This window comes from Coenobita brevimanus, chromosome 110 (genome assembly GCF_032717465.1).
Source record: "Coenobita brevimanus isolate Jiangsu-jjx chromosome 110, ASM3271746v2, whole genome shotgun sequence".
NCBI lineage: Eukaryota > Metazoa > Arthropoda > Malacostraca > Decapoda > Coenobitidae > Coenobita > Coenobita brevimanus.
Genome location: NC_137063.1, coordinates 45,837,776 through 45,862,595, shown reverse-complemented (window position 1 = coordinate 45,862,595; position 24,820 = coordinate 45,837,776). Strand labels below are relative to the sequence as shown.

Genomic DNA, 24,820 nt, shown 5'->3' with positions numbered 1-24,820 from the left:
GTGGTAAATATAGCTTGGATGGATGAATATTATACACTCTTGTATAATACAAGTCTCATATTATCCCTTTCAGGCACAGGAGGGCCTAATGTTAGATTACCATAAAATACATTATATTTGCCATCAGAGATCACCCCAAGTTCCTGGCAGTGATTTACATTATAGAAAAACCTCCTGCTTCCTCCTTTTTTAACCCGTTAACTGCTCTATACAGCCTGGGCTGTTTCGAGTGCAACTTCTCAATACAGCCCTGGCTGCGCAGGATAATTTTGAATATAGTGCCATGGTGACCAAGGCCGACCCATGCAAGCATGTTTGAGCCTTCAAAACCGAAACTGAAACTGAAAAAGAAAATGAAAACGAAAACCATACATTCCAATAGGGAATCAGGAACTTCAATGTTCATCCATGGCTTTACCAAGGTAAATATTGAGCTAATATTTCGTTACTATATACATTGGCATGTGTTCTCTCAATTCCTAAGACAAAATTTGGCCTTTGGGAAATTTCATTTTTACCCCTATGTCTGTGCACCATGGACACCTCCAAAAAACTGCCATGTGCAGTTAATGGGTTAAATATTGAGCAATATTATTAAGAGAATCAGTCTCTGTTGACCTTCTGGTAGATGATGATCCAACCTTTCTGCTTTCTACTTGCAATTTTGTGTCCTTTTCAGGTTGTAGCCAATCACAACAATGATCACCTGAGTCTGGCAGTGGCCTCAGAGCTGGAGAAGGCATTTGGTGGGTGGGTTTGTCCCTCAGAAGTTCCATAGTCTGGTCATTAGCAAGCATATTTCTCCCTGACAGACCTTAAGCACTCATTTATATAAGGTTGATTTAAGAATCCTGGTAATGGTTGATGCCACACATTTTGTTGATACCTGTATTACAATAAAGCACAGTATTTTTATGAATAGAGTGGTCAAACTACAGTATGTTAAAGTTAGCATTATTTTATGTTATTTTTCTATATTTGGATATACTTTATGTTGAGAAAAGTGCGGAAAAATGTTAATATGTGTGTTTTAATATTGATGTATCGTTGGCAAAATACCAAGATTTTCAAAGAGCGTAAAGGGGAGTAAAGGAAAGCTGGAGGTGAATAAAAGTATGAGTGTTAGGTACAAGAGAGATAAGTCGGTGACAGAGTTACAGTGCAAAAGATACTAAGAAAGAAAAAAGTGCAAGTTCAAACAGAAAGTGTGATGCTGCAACTTATAAGAAATTGCAGATACACTGATTTATGCTTTTTAAATTAAAGTAAGGAAAAAAAAAAAAAATCATCATCATCATCAACATCAAAGATAAAGTGAAAGTTCAAACAGACAGTGTAATGCTGCAACTTATAAGAAATAGCAGATACACTGACTTTTGCTTTTTAAATTAAAGTAAGGAAAAAAAAAAAAAATCACCACCACCATCTAAACTCATGAATTAAGCAGTATTTTGAAAATCTAGGGGTAATACAGCATAACGTGAAGAAAGTAATATACATATGGGAGGGAATGATGACAGATATGGACTGAAACAATATACTGTATTAAAAATGCAGCAATATAAAATATTTATAAAAGGTTAAATTATATGCAATGTAAAAACTCTTAGTACAGTATGGAGGAGGAAGCTTGGGATAAATTGGGTGAAATGGTGAGATGGGAGTTCCTCTGAGTTAGCAGTCATATGGAAAGGATAGTTTTTCAGATGAAACCCATAGATATACAAGGAAAGTCAGAAGAGTAATTTATTGTTGAGAGAATGGGAAAGGAAGAGGTAGCTGTGAATGGCAAATTTGATTTCTGAATTATCCATCAAGATTATCATTACCGTATTGTATATACGTACTTATATGCAGTACCTTACACTATCAGGCTTTTTTCCATAGCTAATATTAGCCTATTGCTCAGCTTGTTTAGATGCAAACTGAAAGAACAGTTTTTTAAATAATGTTTGGTGGTGAGAGGCTTATTGGTTTGTTAGAGTTTAAAGCACACAGTTTTCTCATTGTTAGATTTTTTTTTTTAATAGCTGAAGGCACAATGCAGTTTCCTTTTCTAGGATTAGGCCTGTTGTGCAAAAAATGGGGTAGTCACTGAGGCAATATCTCTGCTTATATTTTTCTACTATAACTTACAGCTTGTTGAATTTCATTGTGCATTTCTGTACTACAAAGGGACAACCCTTTCAATCCAGTAATGTATTCTTTTCAGTTTTATTCTTGCTATTTCTGGCTTTGGAGAGACATCAAACTGGGGAGGTTAGATACAGCCTTCTTTAAACCCTCAGTACAAGAGTTCTTCCCAAAGCAGAAGAAAACCATCTGTATATAGTTAGAATTAATCAATAGAATACATTACCAGACTGAAAGGGTTAAATGAAAAGTTAGTTAAAGGTGGCTGTGAAGACTTCTGTTGAAAGTAATTAAGTATAAATATTTAGTTCCAAATACAATAAAGTATGAACCAATTTATTACATCTTGTTTCAACAATCCCTCTTATAAAAAGGTGCTACAAGTTTTCAGTACAGTATTTTATTTTAGAAAGCATAATCTCTAGTGACTAGTCAGAACAGTATTTCAGTGCTATTACTATATTGTTAAAGGCACAGGTTATTCCAAGTTCGAAGAAATATTGTCACTGATAACACTACCAGAAGCTGCAGGGAAGTGTTTATAATTTATATAACTGGTACAGTGGATGCTTGATGTCCCCTGATGATATCTTCCAGAATATGAATCAAATATGCATTAGTCACACATCTTGGGAACATGTCTTTAAATTTCTGCACTGGGTGTTTCCTGTACAGCAGCATAATTTCGTTCATTTTTATCTCAGTAAGCAGAATATGCTGCCCAATTATAGTCTTCATGCAGTAACAATATTTCACACCATAAACAGTAGTTTTAAAGTAAAAATATTCATTACCATTTGTAACAATATATTTCTGTAACCCTTAAACCTTAGGGAACAATTTATTAATACTACAGGTACCCTGGAGAACATTAGGTGAATTTCCTTGCTACTGGGAAACCTGAGGTCTGAGGGTTAAGAAACTATTTCAATTTACGGTACTTCTTCTCTTAAACCTTGTGGGGAAACTTATTCTGGCTAATGCCAGATGATTTCTCTCACCACTAGGAAGCCTCCCAAAATCTGACAGTCAATGACCTTTGATTTGAAAAGTATTGTATACCTACATACAGTAAAACATTTCAAGAGTCATATAAAGGAAGGCCTATTTTTACAAGTGATAAATAAAATCAGCTTGCTTTCACTACCAGTATGCCTCTCACTATAGGTATTTTTGTTCTTTTGCAGCTTTCACGTAGCTCAGCAACAGAAAAAGAAAATTCTACGGATTACATTTTCCACTGAACTTCTTTGTAACCAGCACCACATTCTAGTCTCAATCACCTGTTAACTTGGCAACCAAGATGGAGAAGCGACAATTTCAAGGGACGTAGTCTCTCGTACTATTTGTCTGAGGCCCACATTGGACAACTCTTTGATTGCCAGATAAAAACTGTGACACAAATATACAGAAGAGTATCTGGTATTACAGAGGTACAGTACAATTTTTAGAACAGATCTTAAACTTTCTTATTCTGAGACTCTGAATTTAAAATTAAGTACCTTTCCTTCAAAGAAAACAAAGATAAAGGGTGGCCAGCTACCAATGTTCTTGATGATACCGTACTGCTATAGGAATTATTTGTGGTTACAAGCTTGTTAACTATATCACATTGAACTTACAAAGATTGCTAACCATTTTTGGCTGGTTTATGGCAATGTGTAGCCAGGTTTGATTTGTCTAGATACCCAAAAGACTCATTTCTGCCTCATAACCAAGGCTCACTGAATTTCACCAAGACTTAGTATTCAAGTTGTGGAGAGGCCAAGCTCCCTCAGAAGAAAGCATACCAATCACAGCCATACAACACCGCTGCAAGTAGAGAGCACTCCATGCACAAGCTCTTACAGTGTTACAAGTATTATTATACACTGCTGATTTCTTTTTCCCTATAAATTTCCAGAAAACTGGGCAGTAAGTAATTAGTTGTTTTTGGTGCTTGATTAACCTTTCAGCTCAACATCTTAGTCATTTTATAGCCAAAGTCGGTATGGGGTTTAGTGATAAATGGTGTAAGTTTGATCAGTTGATAAAATAACTGTCGATTAATCCAATATGAAACTAATAATACTGAAAACATGAAGTTCCACTACCTGTCAAAAAGTAACTTGTTTATTATGAGCAGTATGATGGCGATTCATTAATCATGGGGATAGCGCAAGTACTGTATTTGCCGGTGTATAAGGTCGACCTGTGTATAAGGCTACTCCCAATTTTTCCATACAAAATGTGGGTTTAGAAGTATACTCTGCATAAGACGAGCCCCAACTCTTTAGACACTGGAAGCTTGCTGCCTCAGTAACCCCAGTCCTTTATCACTCTTCCCACTGACCAGTGAAGTGATACTATAAACACGTTGCTTAGCAACACAAGCCTCTGGTTAGGTTTTACTTTAACCCAGCTTCTTTTATGGGTTTTACTAGCTATCTAGGCTGCATGTGCCACCCCCCAATAGCAAAATAGGTTATGCATTTAACATTTGAGTATAAACTCATACTTTATTAAAAACTTAAAATCATGTTACCGTGAATTTTATATAATAGGTTAAAGGAAAGTTACATTTTATTAAAGTCATCACATCAACTGTCAGAGATGAAAAACCTTCAAAATCAGTATCATCCACATCTGACATCATCAGTTCATAAACTTCATCCTGCATTAAAGTTTGCAGTTCTTCATCGTAAGGATCAAACTGAATTCAAAGGTGTAGCTTTGGCATCGGCTTCCTCTTCCTCATCTGCCCACAAAATGTCATCTATGCCATCCACTGAACTGGATATTCCATATGTCTTGAAAGAGTTATGACTGTTTCCACAGAAATATCATTCCATGTCTTGAAAATAAAATCACAACTCATCCAGACCTGAAGCTCGCATATTCCCACCACCTGTATACGACTTTTTACCACTAATCATCCAATCGTTTCATTGCTCACAGATGCTGTCTTTGAATGGTTTATTCAGACAGATATCAAGTGGTTGTAGGACTGAAGTTAATCCACCAGGAATAACAGCAATGCCACTGTTGTTTATCACTGTTGATAATGAGCCCTGCTTCAGATCTGGCAACCCCGCACTCAGTGGTAATTTGTAAACAACCCACCCAGTCGCTACAGACACACACAAAGGTGTTCATGGTGTGGGCTCATCAGGTTACTCATCTTTCTTATGTCCTCAGGGCCATTTCCATGGAGATATTTTTTATAAAAGTTTGCCTTCACGTAGAAAACAAGTTGTGTTTGGTGACGATGATAGTAATTTCAACAGTTTTTAAGAGTATATGTACAGTACTACCATATGAGGTGCTCCGAGCCAGAGGGGCAACCATGCATTTTGCTTATTTTCGGTAATTAGTTGTTAAACTCTGACATGGCTAATTATACAATGGTAAAATTATACTTATATAAACTTTATTGTTTAGCTTGAAAGTGCTAGCCAAGATGATTAAAATGGTTGTAAACATGGTATGTTTAAAGTATATTACAGTTTGGTAATTAGATGTCAAAGCAAATAAGCAAACTGCACAGTCGCCCCTCTGGCTTGAAGCGCCTCATATATTCAGGGAAACAAGGTCAAGGCGAGTGTTTGGCGATGTTCCCTATCACGCCTATGGATCCCATAACCACAGGATGTAGAGGTTAGGATTTTCTATCTGGTGTTTAGAACGACTGCCAATTTTAGGCATTTTTTTACAAGGTTCAACGGTATACCAGTAACCTTTTTCTGAAATACCTTACTTCTTGGTGCATTCTAACCAGCAAGTATTGTATATAATTAATGTCAGTTTATATTTTCGATTGCTTATTCATAGAAAAAGAATGACAAACAGCAGTGAACTGGTGCATGGGCCACTGATACAGAGTATCATCCTTGTTTATATAATGCCAGTATGCAGGTAGAAAAAAGACAAATTACATAATAAAAATAACTAAAAGAGGCTAAAGCTACATGAAACAGCAAAATAAAACTTCAAAAGCCTACCATAGTATATATTCAACTAGGAGGTGGCTCCTTGTCTTCAGTTCTGAAGACCCAGCGCTCTGGAGGTACATATTTAATCTGCTGGGGACCATAGGGATTAGTTCTGGGTCCTGTTGTTGGGGTATGGGTCAGGGCTGGTGTGTAGGTTGTGGGTGAAGGATGAGAGGGTTGGCTGGGACGTCTAAGATCCCGATACACCATGGCCACAAGTAGGTACAATCCACCAACAATCTTCTCTACAAAGCTTAGGAGGGACTGTAAAAATGGTGTGATATTATGGAGGAAGATGCCACCCTCTCGCATGAAGCGCAGGGCAACGTGATGCGATTCCCTTACCAACGTCACCAACCCCAGCACCACTGTCATCAACAGCACCACCACAAACCTGGACACACAAAATATAAAATTACTAATACAGGCATACCCCAGTTTAACAATGTAATTGGTTAAGTAAAACCCCATCGTTAGGCGGGGTATCATATATCGGGGTACTTTATGTAAAGTAATCACTCTCATCTTAAATGTCGGGACCAACTGCTTAGCCCTGGGCTCCTACGCTTCTCATGGGGCAATGCAGGATTGGATGATGGATGGATGGATGGATGGATGTGGAGTGTTTACCAGCCTTGGGTTTCCCCCCAAACCAAGCCCAAAACCCACCCAAATGAGCCCCAAAACAAGTTTGACGCCAATCTAAATGGCCTAACAATTGTCAAGGAAGCTAACCTAAGCCTAACACCTGTAAATACCTCACTAAAACCAACAAATAAAATCTGAAAATCGTCATACATAAGTCTGGAAAAAATCAAGCTTAGTACACTGTACCCAAAAATGATAATGTTCTCTCCACCTATAGCTAAAACACATTGATCTACGTTTAAAAACAATTTATAAATCAACCTAAACACACAAGTTTAGTCTAAGATATCATCAAAATCGGTAAAAAAAATTCAAAACCCATCGTTAAACCGGGGTTTGGCCATCGTTAGGCGGGGTATGGTGGTATTTCTACCCCCACCCTTAAGCTGGGGTATCACATCTAGGGGTATCGTATATTGAGGTATTACCATACTCTCATGGTGGTAGGTGGGAGTGCTCATCATCCACTCACTCGATGTAGTGCTGCTCTCGGGTGACTGCCAATTCATCTCATCCTTCCTTCCTTTTCTGTCTTTCTTTCCTTCATTCTTTCTTCTTCCTTTTGTCTATGGGTGACTCTACACTAAGTGACAAGCAAAATGGTTTCCCATACACCATGAAACAATTTACTATGTTGGGTGGTAACCATATAACCAAATTATGGCGCCCGGTGGTTTAGTGGGTAATTAAGGTGCCCCAATCGGATTGAGCTGGTGCAGGTTTATATCCAAGGGATTGTTGGAGTTTATTGCTCACGTAATGTCACTCAGGGATGAGCAAGGCTGGTCACTCTCATCTTAAAAGTCAGGACAAACTTGCCTAGCCCAAGGCTCCTATGTTCCTTATGGGATGACACTGGATTAGATGATGAATGAATGAATGAATACTCTCATCACTGCAAAATACAAGAAGCAGTATTCCATACTGGACACTGAATGTACAGTAAATCTAAAGATATACCTAACTGGTTTGAATGAAGGAAGGAAAAAAATCACCCCAACTCTAATTCAAATTACATGTTACTTCTATTAAAAAAGAAGGGAACCACAATTTAAGTTATAATGTCCGAGAGGGATAAGTGAAAAACAGATACCGGTATGATAACTGAGAGGTATAACAGTTACTACCTTTGGGCTAGCATTGGAAGTTAGAGACTGAACAACATATGAAGTTGCTACCTTTACTGTTTTACACTGGGTGCATCTCATCCCCGAGTCTTTTGTGTTGTGTCCCTTCCATCTTTTTTTTTTTTGACACCTAACAATACTTTTATCTACCTAGCTATCATCCAATCCTTTTCCTCCACATCAGGAGTGCAGGGGCCTGGGGCTAGACTACTCAGTCCCAGTACGGCAAGGGTGACAAACCTCACTCGTCCCTAAATGGCATCATACAAGCAATAACCCCTAGCCACCCCTTGACTGTAAACCCTTGCAGGCCCCATCAGGTTGGAGTGCCTTAACTCACAAGACCAGCAGGCAATCACCATACTTTTATAACTAATGCCGCTAGCTAATATCTAGCCAACAACAATACACACTGAGCATTCACATGTGCAGTCTCCAGTCACTTAACACAATCATCCTTGCTGCACATAAGCAAACTCTATCTGACTGCTTGGATACCCACAATGAAAGGAGTTGCTCTACATGTGCTAATTCATTTTTTCCAGTACCTTTAATATTTTCTTCTCATATATATCATCATGGAATGTGACCAACCATTCCTGGACATCCTGTACTGATTCTTCTGCAAGACAAAAGTACATTAAATTCAAGATGATGGACACATACTTTATTGCTTAGGCTCACACTCCATCCCATTCTTGTAACCAACACCACTATCATTATGGAAAAATAAGAAACTTGTCTGCAGTATACAATATACCTTTAAAACATCCCCCTTCATCACCAGCACTACATTAAACAATTCTCTAAATGTATCAGTCCACATGGGTCCACTGCAAGACCTAACTTTTCCAAATTAATACAACTTACATACACCCCACACAATTCCACCTCGTTCACGTATGTATAGTCCTATAATACACCCTTGGCAAAACATCTCACTGAGCACCTGGCTGAAGCGGTAGGGTTTCTACAGTCCCCTGGGTTCAGGTCAGTGTAGGTCATAGGTTACAACAAAAACAACAATGACAGTGTTCTTTATGTTATCTTATATGACCATTACATATGAAGTGATATTTTACCTGACAGCCTCCTTGATATTTGCAATGCTGAGTGTTGAGGCAATGGCTGCCCAAAATGATGCCCAATTAAGGTTACGTAGTTGATCCAACCACTCCTGCACCTGTTCACCCAAACTCTCTAGTTCTCCACTAGTTTGGCTTCTTTCTCGTTTCTTTTGCCGCCTGCATCGAGCCTCTGCTGTCTCTCCATCATGTGGGTGGATCTCTCTGAAAAATTAACACTGATGTTAGAAGCACAAAAATACTTGGAAAATACTGTCTTAATGTAACTCGAGTGTCCCTACAATGACTTTCAGGAGAGTTGTTGGTACATGCAAGATGGATGGTGTATGAGATCTCTGAAGTAAAAATTACTATAGTAGCTGCTGTACTGAAGTGACTGAGAGAACCTTACATGGACAATGTAGCCTTGGACAAGTCTATCATATCAATCTCTATTGAGGTGTTCCCAAAAGTGATCCAATGTCAAGAAATGAGAATCATCAAGAAGCTGCTGGTGCTAGGTACCATGCTTCCTTCATGGTATTAAAGAAATAGGCTGTATTTTGTCAGTCAGTTTAGTGATTCAAATGCTCCAGCAGCTGTGATGGTCCTGCCATTCACAATGGTTAGTCCTCTCTCTCTCTCTTTATTAATAGCACGGCCCATTGGAATGGGCAGACTTGGGCTGTCTGGATGTTGCTACTCCTCACCCTACCTTACGGAGGGAAAGGAGGTCCAGATGATGATGATTTTTTTTTTTTTTTTTTTAATCGTGTTAAGTTGGTCTTTCACCCTCAAATTTACTGGACTAGAGAAGCCTACCTTGAAAGGTTTAGTATGCCACTGGCTGCTTTTAGTCTCATAAGTATACTGAATGTGCCTATCACAAGCACCTGTAAGTACAAATGAATGAATCCATGCCAACTTGTCTTTCCCATCCTTCTTATTATTTCAACACATAACCCTCTTCTTGTTGAAATTAAATAATAATTACTAGTTATGGATTACCTCTTATAACATAGTAAAAAAAAAAAAAAAAAAAGGTGAAAATCCAAGTTTTCAGAAGGCAACATACATACAACTGATGTCTAGATAATGGTTGGTTTTTGGAGTGATAGGAATGTATGGATCTTAATACAGTACTTAACCCTTTGGCCACGTTAGGCAACTGTGGTTGCCCTACTAATTATTCTTCATGATGTGTCGGGAGCACACACACACACACACACACACACACACACACACACACACACACACACACACACACAAATCCACACATCTGTTATTTTTGTCCAAACAGGGCACGTTTTGATTTCCTTTCTGTGACAACAAACAGTGTACATGTGTCTAGTGTATATATACAAGTGAAAAACCTTACTTGAAGTAAATTATCTTAACATCATTACAAAATTAAGGAATAGCAAAAATTAATTATTTTCACATTTTTTCTCAGAAAATGACAATTTCTCGTATAAAGACGGTAAGTTTTTATTTCTTTTATGTGACAACAAACAGTGTACATGGGTCTAGTGTACAGAATATATACAAGTGAAAAACCTTGCTTGAAGTAAATAATCTCATCATCATTACAAAGTTAGACAATAGCAAAAATTAATTATCTTCACATTTCTTTTTCTTGGAAAATCACAATTTTCTTGTAGAAAGGTGCATTTACCACCATTATCACAGTAAAAAATGGAAACTTCACAGTCATTTCCCATTAGAAAAACAGCAATAAAGTTATAATCAGCACTTTCATTTTTTAAAGACTTAGGCCATGTCCAGGTGAATGACCAAGAAATGATAGGTCACAGCCAAAGGGTTAACCCCTAAAGCGCGGCCAATGGACAGCTGACCCCCCCCCCCGGGTGGCGGGGTTTTATCGCGGTCTGAGTACCTGTAGGAAAATATTAGCCAAAAATCAGAGATTAACCCTAGAACATTATACTTGGTATGGCAGATAGTACTTACATTCAGCTTTCTCCAGAGACAGGTGTTGAGCCTTCATGGACTACCCAAGGACTTGTGGAGACTTGCAAAGTTGGGTAACAAAATCTTCACTTTCACACCTCCAGCAACCCAGTTTCCCCTCTACCACAGCCTCATTCTGTCACAGTAAACTTTATACTACAACGTACAGGTAGTTTGGAATCCGTATTTGTACAATAAGCACTGAAAATAAGGCTAAAATCAACAAAGCGTACGGCCGACATGCAGCGCGGCTGCGGTCTTCCCATCACTCAACAAACATTTCCATTTTCACAGCTAAAAACACATATACTACATTATTTTCAATCATATTACAGTACTTCTCAAAAGATCACCGCAGCACGCTTTTTATTCTGCCTTACGCCCGTCACTTTATTCTCGTTCCTGTCGGCCGCTCGCACTGACTCGGAAGAGCTAGAACTCGCCATAATGTCACTTTGAAAGCCTGTGGTAAACTGACGCTAAACAGGGGCAAACCGTGCGAAAAAAAGCTAGTGTGACAACTGGGGAAACAAGCGTTTCCTATTAGGATAAACTGCTTGTGAGAGGAGAGCGCAGATTTACAGTTCTGAGCAGTCAGAGCACTGCCATGTATCACAGCCAGGCTGGCCGGGCCGTGGTGGGGGGAGGAGGGGGGAAAAATGCGATACTTGGCAACAACGGAGGTCAGCAGTACAAAGGTAAAGTATGCTAATTGTAGCTAAAGGGTGGTGGTACTGATAGACAATACCAGCTGGAACATCCTTGCCCGCGTTTATTCAAAATTAACTTGAATCGCAAACACGACGATCCGCCATTATGTCCTTTTTGGCGAGTGTCGCAAACGCGACGACCAGCGCTTTAGGGGTTAAAGCACTTAAGTACAGTATCTGGAGGCGGGGGGGAAAAAAAAAAAAAAAAAAAAAAAAAAAAAAATGCAATTGTGAATATACAGGGATTATGGAAGGTTTTATGCATGTATGGTGTGGAAAGAAAACTGATGAATACTTTCAGACCTTGCTGATCACAGTTCACAAAACTGAACCAATCTCCAAAGACCTCACTCATTATCAGCAAGCTCCATAGCATCATTTGTATGCATCAGGTAGGCAGAGCCACCTACCATTCACGCACCTGATGTAATGTCACCTTTAGGTGACTACAGTGAGTATGAGCCAACTGGTTTCCTGTATCCCAAGCAACCATTTGCTACACAAGGTGGTGATCATAAAACTAAACATGCCTAGTGATCTAGTGGGTTAAAGTACTCCATCCAGATATGGTCTATGAGGGTTTATATCTGAGGGATGGTTGGTATCTGCTGCTCACATAATGGCACTCAGGAGCAAGCAAGTGGTCACCCTTGCCTTAACCCTCTCGAACTCTTTCACCACAACCTGTATCCAACTGCTTCCGAGTACTGCATAACCCCCATGGGCTGGCCCAAACCTTACACACCATACACCCCTGACTAAGTGATGTGTGCGACATTGGAAAATGTTTTCATGCACCTTTCTCTCCTGCCCTTATTTATAAATGTATTGTTATGAAATTGCTACATGTTATAAATGAATAAATGATGTTCTTAATGAACAGAAAAAAAAAAAGTGAGAAAATAAATTATCATATTTTATTGTTCACTCATTTATTCAACGCTGTTTTTTTAGAGATATATAAACATTTCATTTGTGGTCGGTGGGGGCGCTCACCATCCACTCACTCGATGTAGTGCTGCACTCGGATGTCTGCCCTTTCCTCTCCTTCATCCTTCTTTCCTTCCATCCTCTTCTGTCTTTCTTTCCTTCATTCTTTCCTCATCATTCTGCCTACGGGTAACTTTACACTCCCTCTTCTGTCTTTCTTTCCTTCCTTCTTTCCTCTTCCTTCTGCCTGTGGGAGACTCTACACTGAGTGACAAGCCAAATGGTTTCCTGTACACCAGCAAATTATTTACTACACTGGGTGGTAACCATATAACCAAATTTTGGTGCCTGGTGGTTTAGTGGGTAATTATTGCACTCCAATCGGACTGAGCCGCTGAAGGTTTATATCCAAGGGATGGTTGGGGTTTATTGCTCACATAATGCTACTCAGGGATGAATGAGGCTGGTCACTCTCATCTTAAACGTCAGGACCAACTGCCTAGCCCCGGGCTCCTACGCTCCTCATGGGGCGACGTAGGATTGGATGATGGATGGATGGATGGATAAACATTTTGTCAATGCTTGTTGAAAGAAAGTTGCCGGGCATTTATTTGCAATGATTTTCATAAAATGGCACTTCTGGTTCTATTAGAAAGATTAATATGGCATACGGAACAGAAATATCTTACGCTTCTTCACTGCACACTTTCATCAGCCAGCAGCACCTGGCTTAACATCCTTGTGTGTCTGCGGGGACTCTCAACACTCCATGTCACCCGGATCCACGCTGCGTCCACATCTCAGGTTAGGATGCAACCGAAAATTGTGGCAAAAAAATATCGCAACCTACCTGTATATGGTTGGACGCAACTTGCGTCAAAAAGTACGAGTATTTGGATTTCACTTGGATGCAACCTGCATCGAAAAAGTGCAAGTGGCTGGATTTTTTACCGAGCCCTCATGTATGAGAGGGTTAAATGTCAATACAGTCTTGCCCTGGGCTCCTACAGTCCTAATAACAGAATACAAGGGCAAATGATAAAGGCACAGATGTATGACTCTTGGTATAATAAATTAGAGCCCATTCACCAAGATTCATGAATTCTTCAGCATGCCACTTACCTGATTTCCTTGACAATGATTCTTAGGCCAAACTGAGGCTGAACGTGGACACCAGTGATAGTAAACCAGTAGTGTCCAGGGCGGGGAGGGGCAGGTAACAGCACCCACAGGCAGTAATTTTGACTTGAAGATGGTGCTGCAAAGAGTGTGGAATTACATGAAGAACAATGGTCAGAGGTGGGAGCAGCATTAAGTGGTGACATGAAAACCAATGATTAATACTGCAAAGATGAGATAAAACATACATGAAGGAGGGTGGTCAGAACATGAAGAAGTGATGAGTGGTGACAAATAGATGTACCATTAATGTCTACTGACTGTATGAATCTTTAACCAATTAATTACCATTACATACTTTATACTCCATTACTGTTATCACCAGATAATTTTATTTACCTATGGAAAGACTTTTTGAACTGTAGGAATTCTATTTAGCCTTCAGTAACTCCATCAGTATCAGGGTTCTTTCCCAGGTTGAACAAAATAATCTGGAGATACAGTAGTCGTTTTTTTATTTTTTTTAACATAAACTGTGGGTCTGAAGTGGGGGCGGCAGTGAATGGTGACAGAAGAACAAACAATGCACATCAACTGCATAAGGGTCGATATGGAAGGCAATAAATTAATTGTTGGTACACTCCAAGCTTGTGTGTTTTTACACATTTGTGCATCATGCAGTGCTAACAAAACCATATGGCATTAAGCACTCCAGACGAGGGTGATGTTCTTTTCTGAGTGACTTGTATAATTTATACCATATTGTTTATAAAAGCTCCATCATGGCTGACTGTGTCAGCCTTGCTGATCTCTAGTAGCCTCCTTATTCGGTCCCCCTGAGGTCACACTCAATGACCTTGTCCCCAGTCTTTTTCGGTCTGCCTCTTGCAACCTTATCCCCAGTGTTCACACTTTTCATCTTCCACACCCAACTGCCATCCCCCCCCCCCTCTCAAAATGCCCAGACCATCTCAACAACCCCTCCTCGTCACAATGCCAATATACAAGATCTGTTCAGAAAGCATCTGACCTCAGGCTCTAAAAAAACAAATAGCTAACCTGTTGAGCTAGAACACTATTCCCCTTCAAAGACTTGACACACATAGGCCAATATTTTTTCCACTGCCTGAAACATTTTTCAAAGTCGGTTTTCAGTATCTCCTGCAGGTGCTTTCTCACATTCATCATGTTCTCCTCTCTCGTCTCAAATTGGGAATCCTTCAGCGGAGTTTTGTTCTTGGAGAATAACCAAAAGACATGGAGCCACGTCTGTTGAGCAGGGAGCCTGCTGGACCTGCGGGATATTGTGTTTGGCCAAAAATTACTCAATCAGTTGAGAAGAATGGGCAGGGGTATTGTCGTGGTGCAGCTTCCAACTTGCCGCTTTCCAAAGGTCTGGTCTCTTCTGCCGAACTGCATCACGAAAACAATAGATAACGTCGTGGCAGTAACGTTTGTTCACAGCCTGACTTTTTAGTGCATTTTTGTGATGCACAACCCCACAGTAGCAAAAAAAAAAAAAAAAAAAAGAAAAAAAAAAAAAAAAACTGTCAACATGCAAGTGCATTTCACCTTGCTACAGACCTGTCATGCTTGTTTTTTGCAGGGGGGCCAAGAGGACCCTGTATGCTTCCACTGGGATGACTGTGCTTTGGTTTCTGGGTCATACCTATACACCTAAGTCTCATCTCCAATTATAACAGTCTTCGGAAAATCTGGATTGTGATGTGCACACTCCTGCATGTCTTGAGCAACGTTCATCCATGATAAGAGATCACGACGAATGAGACGAAGCACCTGCAGGAGATACCAAAAACCGACTATGAAAAATACTTCAGGCAGTGGAAAGAACGCTGGGCAATGTGTATCAAATAAAAAAGGGCCTACTTTGAGAGGGATTAGTGTCTTAGCTAAAGAGGTTAGCTATTTTTTTTTTTTAAGAGCCTAAGGTCAGATATTTTCTGAACTGCCCTCGTATTCAAGTCCCATCCTTCCATTCAACTCTTCAATCGAAATCCTAGCCACCCCCAGCCTTGTATTCAAGGCTAATTATATTCAGTTCTGTATGTTGAGCCTACCAATATCTTCTTCCTTTATTGTCCAGGTCCGACTACCATACAGCATTACACTGAACACATGCCACAAACAAAGAACTCTTAGCATGAAGGGAGAGCCCTCTCAATGTTAGGAGAGGTAACCTTGTATTTCCTTCAACCACTCCTTCACCCCTAACCACAGAGCTAGCTCCAACTCCACCTCCAGCATAAAACATTCCCTATATAACAAAACTCCTCCACATACTCAAGAGTCTCTCCAGCATGATCAATCCATTTCACACCTGACAATCTCTACGTCCTCTCTCCAACAAAATGCACACGTGAAATCAGCATTATTTCACAGCCAACCCCTAATACCACTACATCTCGTATGGACCCACCAGACATGAAGCTGGAGCCAGCTCTTTGGCTTCTAAGCCAAAGCCCTTCAAAAGTCACGAAGCCGAAGCTGGCACCCTTGGAAAGCGATGAAGTTGAAGGCAAAGGCAGGCAAACATTCGCAAAGACAAAGTCGAAACAGTATGAATTTCATGAAGCTGATACTCAGCTTCATGTCACAGTATCCCACCTGTAACCAGCCACTAAGAAAATCAGAACTCCAGGTGTAGTGAGCCCTTACAAGTGAGTGAGTGCATAATACCTTGCATCTTACCTAGAGGCAAATAGGTACATACCATTATCTCTTACGTACTTTTGTTGACCCTAGGGGTCCGGCTGAGGCTAGTCCTGGTTAGTCATGTTCTAAACCTGCACACTTCCTGATACTGGTGTAGTAGGGAATACTGCTAATCCCATATGTTCTAGACCTGTATACTTCCTGATACTGTACTAATGGAGTAGGGAATACTGCTTATCCCATTACGTTCTAGACCTGTTCACATCATGATCCTCTTACAGCAGGATTAAGAAGCACTGTTTCACTGTTCCACATGTTGTAAATGTATTCTGTTCCTGTAACAAATCTTCAGGCCCTGGTGCTTTAGTCAGCAGTTGGGACTGAAGCCAGTCCCTTGTCTCAGAAGCTGAAGCCTTTGGAAAGTTACAAAGCCGAAGTCGCGACCTAAAAACTGTAGCTTCAAGATGACGAAGCCAGCTTCGGTCCCATGTCTGGCACCCACTTATCACAAACACGACGCAAGATGGAGTTATTTCCCACACCCTTGTGGCAACCCACACATGGCCACACCCCCTTTACTTTGATGGTACCCACCGCCAGCCCTAGGTATCACCACTTTTGTTTCATCCGCATTTACACTCAAACCCTTGTGCAACATTCTGTCTCTCCATTTCCTGAATCTCTACTCTGCCTCCCTTTCATTCTCTACAATCAGTACCAAGTCAACAGTATACAACATCTCCCATGGAAGTCCATTCCTGAAGTCACTTGAGAGCTTTATGTACCATGACAAATAATATGCGGATCAATTCTGACCCCTGATGCATGCCAATATCTATGGAAAACTCGTCACACAAATCTCCATTTGCTCTCACCTGGGTGCGAGCACCATCAAACATAGCCACAACCACTCTAACCATCCACTCCTTGATCCCAAGCTTTTTCTTTGCCCAGTTCACCATCTCCCTAGGGACTCTGTCGAAGGCCTTCTCCAAATGAACAAAAACAAACAACAGCTCTGTTTTGTCTCCTATATATTTTTCCTGAAGTTGTCAGACAGTGAATATGGCATCAGTGGTCCCTTTGCCTGGCATAACCTCAAACTGCATCTTATACATATTCATGCTTTCACTTAGCTACCATTTATACAGTACTGTATGAGTATATCAAATCAAATCATCACCCAATAACATTCCACTGCAGGACATAGGTCTCTCACATGGTTTTGTTTGAGAGGAAAGCAGCCAATATACCCCTTCTGGCTGGCTTATAACTACTGTGACTGCTGCTCACAGGCCCTACTAAGTTGAAGCAGTACTTAAGCCTGCTCAGCACTGTAAAGCATACCAGAAAGCATATAGCCTATATACATACATACATATACAGTATATATATATATATATATATATATATATATATACAGTGTGGTCTGTAGGTATCCTGTGACTCAGTATATGATGACTTAGCTCCACCATTACGTAAACCAATACCTGTCATACCCTGGGCAGTTCCAACCTTCCTTTCCTCCCCACCTTCCCTCTCCCTTTTAATGCAGCAAAATTCAAGTGACTGAGTGGTTCATGTCTAGAGTTCCAGTCATGTGTTTTTTGCAAGGCAGTTTTACCAAATCAAAACGGAAGAGAGAAGGCATGGTTTGAGAGGGTGACTGTCTTTTCTGAGTGACTGTACATGAAAATGCATGAAGAGGTGGTAATAGGAATAACTGGTGACAGCAAAACCTATGATTAGTGCCAGCTGACTGCAAAAGCATGAAGAGAAGGTAACAGGAATGACTGGTGTTAGAGAAAAACCCATGATTAATGTCTGTTGAGTGCAAAAGGATGATAAGGCAGAAAAATTATTTTTGCCAAATCCTAATCTTCCCCTAGGGTACAACCCATAATGGTCAGTGTTATATCCAGGTCCCCAACTGTACTACTGGATGGCCAGGGACAAGAGGAAAACAAACATTACTCAAATCTTACTGACCTAAGACTCAAACTCAGGTATTTCAGCTGTGAACTGGACTTGCAAACAAATGCACCACCTAAGGTGATACTGTAAGATGAAGATTATCAATTGTCATGTACTAGATTATCAACAAAAATGACTGAAAACAACTGCACAATCTTAAAATAATACAAGAAATGAAAGTTCACAAAGCTTGACCATCTGCTAAGCAAAAACTAAATATACCAGTATATACTTTACACTCTGATCCAACTGAATACGTATGATAACTTACGAGTAATGTTTATCCACCTGGTTCCATCCTGCACACCTGGGATACTGGTGATGATGGCCTTAAGTTGCTGATTCATCTCCACCTCCCACTCATCCACCTCAATCACATCCCTGTATCCTGCCACTGCCTCTACCCATCTTCTTTCTTCCACCCACCCTGAGAACACACGACCACACAGCCGCTCATCATAGTACTCTAAACTTCCAGGGGCAAACTTGGACTTGATCTTTGTCTTTTTACTTGATCCCCTCTTCCTTGACGACACTGAGGAGTCTGAGTCTCTCCCATCTTTGCTTGAGTCCCTGATTCCACGAGGCTTCTTCACTTTGGGTTTTGATTTGCCAAGTGCAGAATCAGTGGGCATGGACACCTCTGACATGTGACCACTGACTGTTGTTTGTGACTCAGATTCTGTCTCCCTGTGTGACTCCTCACTTCTCCTTTGACTTGTCAGTGAGAAAGAGAATGTATGTCTGATGACATTATCATTAGGTACACCAGCGGTGATATTATCAGCCTCTGAATCACTAACTTCCTCAGCTTCACACAAGGGTACATTTGTTACATCATTTGATTCTTTGGCTAGATTGTTGCTATCACCATTAGTGGAATAAATTTCTTTTGATAACTCAGTGTGAGAGTAACTAGTGGTCTTTTCTTTACAAGTATCTTTGTTATTACTGTGCATCAAAGTCTTATCTGTGACTTTATCTAATCTACTAGTATCAAATGGACTGCATATCTGGGTTGCTTCATTTTCCTTATATATATTAGATCGTCTCCTTACAGCTTCTCTCATATCTTCAGCTGCCCTAAAATGTGATACTGTGGAAGACTCTGTCAGTTTACTGGAGAAGGGCAGACTGGGATGAGGGTTCAAAATGATGTCATTAGGTTCATTCCCAGTGTTGTCTCGTGATGCAAAGCCACTGACTGCAATCGGTTCAATGGCTGCTGTACTTTGCCCCTCCTCTCCTTTAAACGACATGGTGGTCCCTGTGGAGAAAATCACTTTAAATGTATGTAACTTAAATGTTGTAGCTGGAGTACAATGGTAAAATGAAAATTAATCTAAATCATCACTAACTGTTTCCCACATACATGAAGTAGAAAGAATCTAAAAGCCAGAAAATTGAACAAGAAAAGCTCTCAAAATACTGTATGAAATGTTCTGCACATTCATTCATTCAACACACACACACACACATACACATACAAAGTGCCACTTACATGTATCCTGTTATGAGCATTTCTTGCAAACTTTATTCTTTTCCATCTGGCTGCAAAGTAAAAAATTACCTTATACAGTGGTAGCTTCCCATTTCCAATCAGTATCATTTCTGTTATGGAAACTGATGCATCCTTCTCTAAAACAAAATAAAAAATTCTGACGGGGAATCATGTCATAATGAAATGCCAGGTCAAGGAAAAAACTGGTTCCTCAATTAGCTGACAATTACCAACAATGGACTCTTAAAATTAAATTCTGCATTATTCTTCATCTTCACATATCAATGTCACACCAAAATATATACAGTAGTTCTTGAATTATCTTCCCCCTGTATTTTATATTCATTTTAAAACAATTTCAGTGTATTCCTTGACTATAAACCTGTCAAGTAAAGCTGGATCAGATTGGTAATGTTTAGTGTTCATTTGGATACAAAGCCTCCTCTGTCACATCAAGAAAGTGTGTCAAAGTTTCATTACATACAATCACAGCTGATGTAATAAATACAGTATTCACTATCGGTATGTGCTATAACACACCTAAATTAAAGGATCTGATGCTGATGGAGGAAAGTTTTGAATAACTTAATGTTGCAAAATATAACAGTACACATTCATTTTATGTTCTGCCTGGTTGTATTGTTTGATGTCTTTCATTTCTTCCTTTAGAACTCCAGTGTTACCAGTCCTACCTCTCTTCTTGATATTTCCTTGTTTCTTCCAGCCTTTATCTTCCTTTTACTCCTACACTGCCATACAGCCATATTATAGCTCGGTGTTTCATTATTCCTTCCTTCCTTCCCTTTATCCAGCTTACTCCCCACCAAAGGGCAGGGTTTCAAAGAGGTCAACTGTTGAGTAAAAACATACAGAAAACAATGGAGGATACAACCTGAATCAACATATGCAGAGCTGAGAGGAATCTAAATCACACACTTACTCCTTGCCTCTCCACCTCTATACAGTAATGCCAGAGTTGACCAACATTACTCTCAGTCCTTCATATAAGCAATTGGTCAACCCTGGAACTGTCCTATTCAAACATACTACTGTACTGCCTATGGCCTCCAGTCTTATACAATGTGTCCTGGCAGGTAGGCCAAGGAGAAGGTGTAGGGATATGGTGGTTTAAGTGTGTGAGGAAGAGAGGTTTGGAAGTTGATGGGGCTAGGGGACTGACAAGAGATCAAGCTAGCTGGATGAATATTGTGAGGAGAAGCGCATGAACAGGAATCTGGGACCCTTTTCTAACATGGCAGCGTCTGGAATGACTCTGTCGGATACATTTACGTGAAGCTACAGAACATGGTGAATGTTTTTGTCATACCGTACTAAAATGAGCCAGGATTCCGGGGCTTGAATGATGAGTGAATGGAAGCGTGGCCCACTGGACTGGGTAGATATGGGCTGTCTGGATGCTGCTACTCCTCACCCTACCCTAAGGTGGAAAAAGAGGTCCAGAAGATGATGATAATGAATGTCCTGGTATCTTTACAATGAAAGGATACATGTACATATTTTTTTCAACTAATAATACTGGCTCAGCTTTTGGTTTTTCATTTTACCATATGTAAAAAAATAAATTATTGAAAGAAAAAAATTAACATCTTACCTCCCAACTAAACTTGATATAACCTAACCTAATTAACATAGCCTACTTATAATCCAGACATACCAAGTCAGAGGGAGCTCAAAGAGGGAGATTCTTGTTTACTAGTGTGGCCCGCAGCAGGAGACTTGGCATGTCTGTAAAGCTGCCTGTCTATCTGTAGCACTCCACGTGGTGCTGTTCAAGTCTGTATCAGTCAGCCCTGGATCTTCACAGAAACACAGCATCATGCATGTACTATGGGTTAAGGTGCTGTACTGGTAGTGGGCCTCATGGGATCACAAGATGTTTTGCTGTGTGAAATGATTGTAGCAATATGGCATCTGTTTACAATCCTGAAGTCTACACATGGATATATATACAGCAAAGGGTCCCTGTAGTATCGCAGTCTCGTGCCGTCAGTAACAGGCATCACCAAAAGTCATTGTGTGTCGGAAACATACTTTATATTTACAGAGGACCATGTTAATGTCATCTCCAAAAATGCAAACCCAGTTTGACATAATCTGTAACTCTGTATAAATGTCATCTTCATATTACTGTACTGAAAATGTGCTAACGAGAACGGATGAAATATTATTTCATTTGCATCATAGTGCACTCTGATACTACAATCTTTTCTCTGATCTTTCCATTTTCAATGGTGTGCACATGTTTAAAAATAAGAGATTTATCTGTTTTTATACTGCTTGCCCACAGATAATTAGCCTGGTGGTTAGTTTGGCAGAGGAATTCCATGCACCACAGACATAGAGAACAGCTAATTAGAACCAGCACTCACATATGCCAAAAAGCAGGAGTTTGATTTCTCTTGGCGGGAGAGTGGGAGGCAGATGCTAATTGCGGGAGCCTCCCTCTCAATGCAGGACACTTAACATGTCTGAAAATCTCATCCTTGAATGGAGAATGAAAGACTGACTAAGAGGGTGTATGTAGGTGAGGTGGAGGGAGGGAGAGGGAGAGGTAGACCGAGGATGAGGTTGAGGGATGGAGTTGAGAGGTTATGAGGGAGGGGGGGGGTGAGTTGGGGGGAGGGTAGTCAAATGGTGGGTGACAGAGCGACTTGGAGGCGTTTTTGTCTGCAGCCACCCTTTGCGGGATTAGGGCGTCGGGCTATAGATAGATAGATAGAATCTAGTACTTTGTCAAAAAAAAAAAAAAAAAAAAAAAAAAAAAAAAAAATCCTGATGACAAATATAAAAATAAGCACAAAACATGTATAAAAGCACTACCTACACTGCAAATCAGAAGTTACAATATGAATATCATCCAGAAAAACAGAAATGATGCATCACACATCACTACTGCTACAGGTGAAGGTCTCTGAACAATTAAAATCCATTATGGTATTTTTCAATTCTACACTGCTGTACATACTTGAACAAATCCACAGCACATGACCACAAGACATGAAAACAGTAAGGGAAAATTATTAAGGGGACTCAGTACAGACATGGAGAGAAACTTTGTAGCCTAATCTTGTTCCAGCCCATAACTGCTCCACTTGGTGATGAATCTATGGTTTTTCCTTTTGTTTATTAATGTAATTAGTTCAGTTTTTACCTTTATTTCTGTTGGAAACGACCAGTTTCTGAGATATGGCCTCCTCCCCAGGAATAAGGGTATTACAAGCCATTTTAAGCATTTACCTACCCTGGCATCCATTAACCTCTCCTGGAACCCGAGATATTTTCAGTTCTAACCAAAACAAATCCTAAAATTACCTTAGTTATCCACCTCACATTCCTGAAAAAACACAAGACCAGGAATGAAGAAAGTGCCTCTTACTTTCACAGAGGTCATGGCAAAATTGAGTTGCCATGCAGCAACTTGGCTGGTGACTGGCTAAAGTATGTGACATGACATTCTGGCCACCAAATGGCTAGAATAAATAATGTTTTATCTCCGTTACTACCGTACTGATTTTCGATGGACGAGTAATTGAAGAAAAGGTGTTTGCACAGGTGAGATCAAACTGCTGAACACCTGTAAAATAGCCGACCCGATTACAGACTGAAACAAAACAAAACAAAATCAGCTTTCATGTTGTTTCCATTCCTGCCCATAATTCACTTTTACCAAATAACCTAATATTTCAAACATCCTCAGTATGTTTATTATGTGAAAAATCCTCACAACACAGTTCCTGATAATTCTCTATTACCCATTATACCAGAAGTCACACGTAATTACTATGCCAAGGCCTATTGCCACATTATTTAACAGAGCAAGTTCCTAACAATCAGTTTGAAACAAAATTATACTGACATACTGTTAGCCATTACTGACAAAATAATTAAATCCCAGCATATTCAACTGTATCAATTCTTCAAATGTGGTATATATTGTAACCTGAAAACACTGCACACACTTCATCATGTATGTTTAAAATCAACCAAGGCACATCCCTGTTAAGTTTCATGACAAACCTACCCAGTGATGTGAAACTTACTTCAAGGGCAATGAATATGTATGGTCTGTCATACCACAAATAACTGTATTCTAATGGTACTCCTATAAAAAAAAATAAAAAAGGCAATAGGCTGTAATAGGCCAGCATCCCGACTAAACAACCACACAAACTGCCAAACCGCCGAGCAACAAGTTACCTCGTTAGGAAATAACCTGACCCAAACCGTCAAACTGCCTGTTCCTCGCGACTTACCCCTGACTTGGCTGGTTATGTGGCTACACTGCCTCACCCTGGTAAGCTGTCGCTATTTCCAGTGGCTAATTACATAAAAATCTCCAGTTACCTCAAGTGACTGGCTCAGGCGTTGGCATGTACGACACGAAGATTCGGCCACTGAAAGGTGTCGCCACTTATCCTTAAAATAGTGTCTCCAAATAAATACGTAAATTTAACTGAGTTAAGTCACGGTACAACAAACGATGGAACGATGATTAAGGCTTTATTGAGATAGGTTCCGCAAAAAAGCTGTTATGAAAGATAGTGACGAAGTACTACTGCTAACCAATCATCCAGCTGAGGAATTACCACTTGTCAGCTGATACGTGGCCATGGAATTTTAAAAAAATAGACCTCGTTTCTTAAGTGTGTTTTAAATAAGTTAAATAACTTAATATTTACTTGAACTATGACACTGAAGTCTTTTGCACTTACACTGGGACAACACGGTGAAAGTTGATAAATAACGGTAAGTTGGCACACAGCTGAAAATAGAAAGGGGTAGGGGTGGATCATACCTGCATCCCACCTCCACGGGGGAAAAAGTTTGACGGGAAGGGGGGGGGTCCTAACTCCAGTGCTTACAAATCATTGAAATGAAATGAAATATATATTGTTGTAAAAGATATACAGAGTACTTTAACTTAAAGCTTGAACATAACCAATGCTGGGATCTTTTGTATTTGGTTCACGTCCTCCCA

At 40.0% G+C, this 24,820-nt stretch overlaps 2 protein-coding genes across 4 annotated transcripts in view; one reads left to right on the top strand and one right to left on the bottom strand.

Moving 5' to 3' along the window:
* LOC145417384 (fatty-acid amide hydrolase 2-A-like) overlaps window positions 1-2,452 on the top strand; it is a 51,703-nt gene extending 49,251 nt beyond the window's left edge. For all 3 annotated transcript variants that reach the window (XM_080286065.1, XM_080286062.1, XM_080286063.1), the window contains one exon: window positions 680-2,452. In XM_080286065.1, coding sequence (XP_080142191.1) covers window positions 680-778 — 99 coding nt within the window. In that variant the 3' untranslated portion in view covers window positions 779-2,452. The remainder of the gene's footprint in view (window positions 1-679) is intronic.
* A 3,381-nt stretch (window positions 2,453-5,833) lies between these two features.
* Window positions 5,834-19,583, bottom strand: LOC145417322 (uncharacterized). The gene is made up of 4 exons (XM_080286001.1): window positions 18,592-19,583; window positions 13,677-13,812; window positions 8,962-9,168; window positions 5,834-6,498 (listed from the first exon to the last, which is right to left on the bottom strand). The coding sequence occupies exons 1-4, from the start codon at window positions 19,577-19,579 to the stop codon at window positions 6,126-6,128; spliced, it is 1,704 nt and encodes a 567-aa protein (XP_080142127.1). The 5' UTR covers window positions 19,580-19,583; the 3' UTR covers window positions 5,834-6,125.
* Between the last annotated feature and the right edge of the window lie 5,237 nt (window positions 19,584-24,820).

Excerpts from the sequence above, each read along its gene's own strand:
- LOC145417322 (XM_080286001.1), bottom strand. The coding sequence starts at position 19,579 with ATGTCGTTTAAAGGAGAGGAGGGGCAAAGTACAGCAGCCATTGAACCG. Across the intron at positions 9,169-13,676 it reads ATCATTGTCAAGGAAATCAG|AGAGATCCACCCACATGATG; the intron begins GTAAGTGGCATG and ends TTAATTTTTCAG. Across the intron at positions 6,499-8,961 it reads AATATCAAGGAGGCTGTCAG|GTTTGTGGTGGTGCTGTTGA; the intron begins GTAAAATATCAC and ends TTGTGTGTCCAG.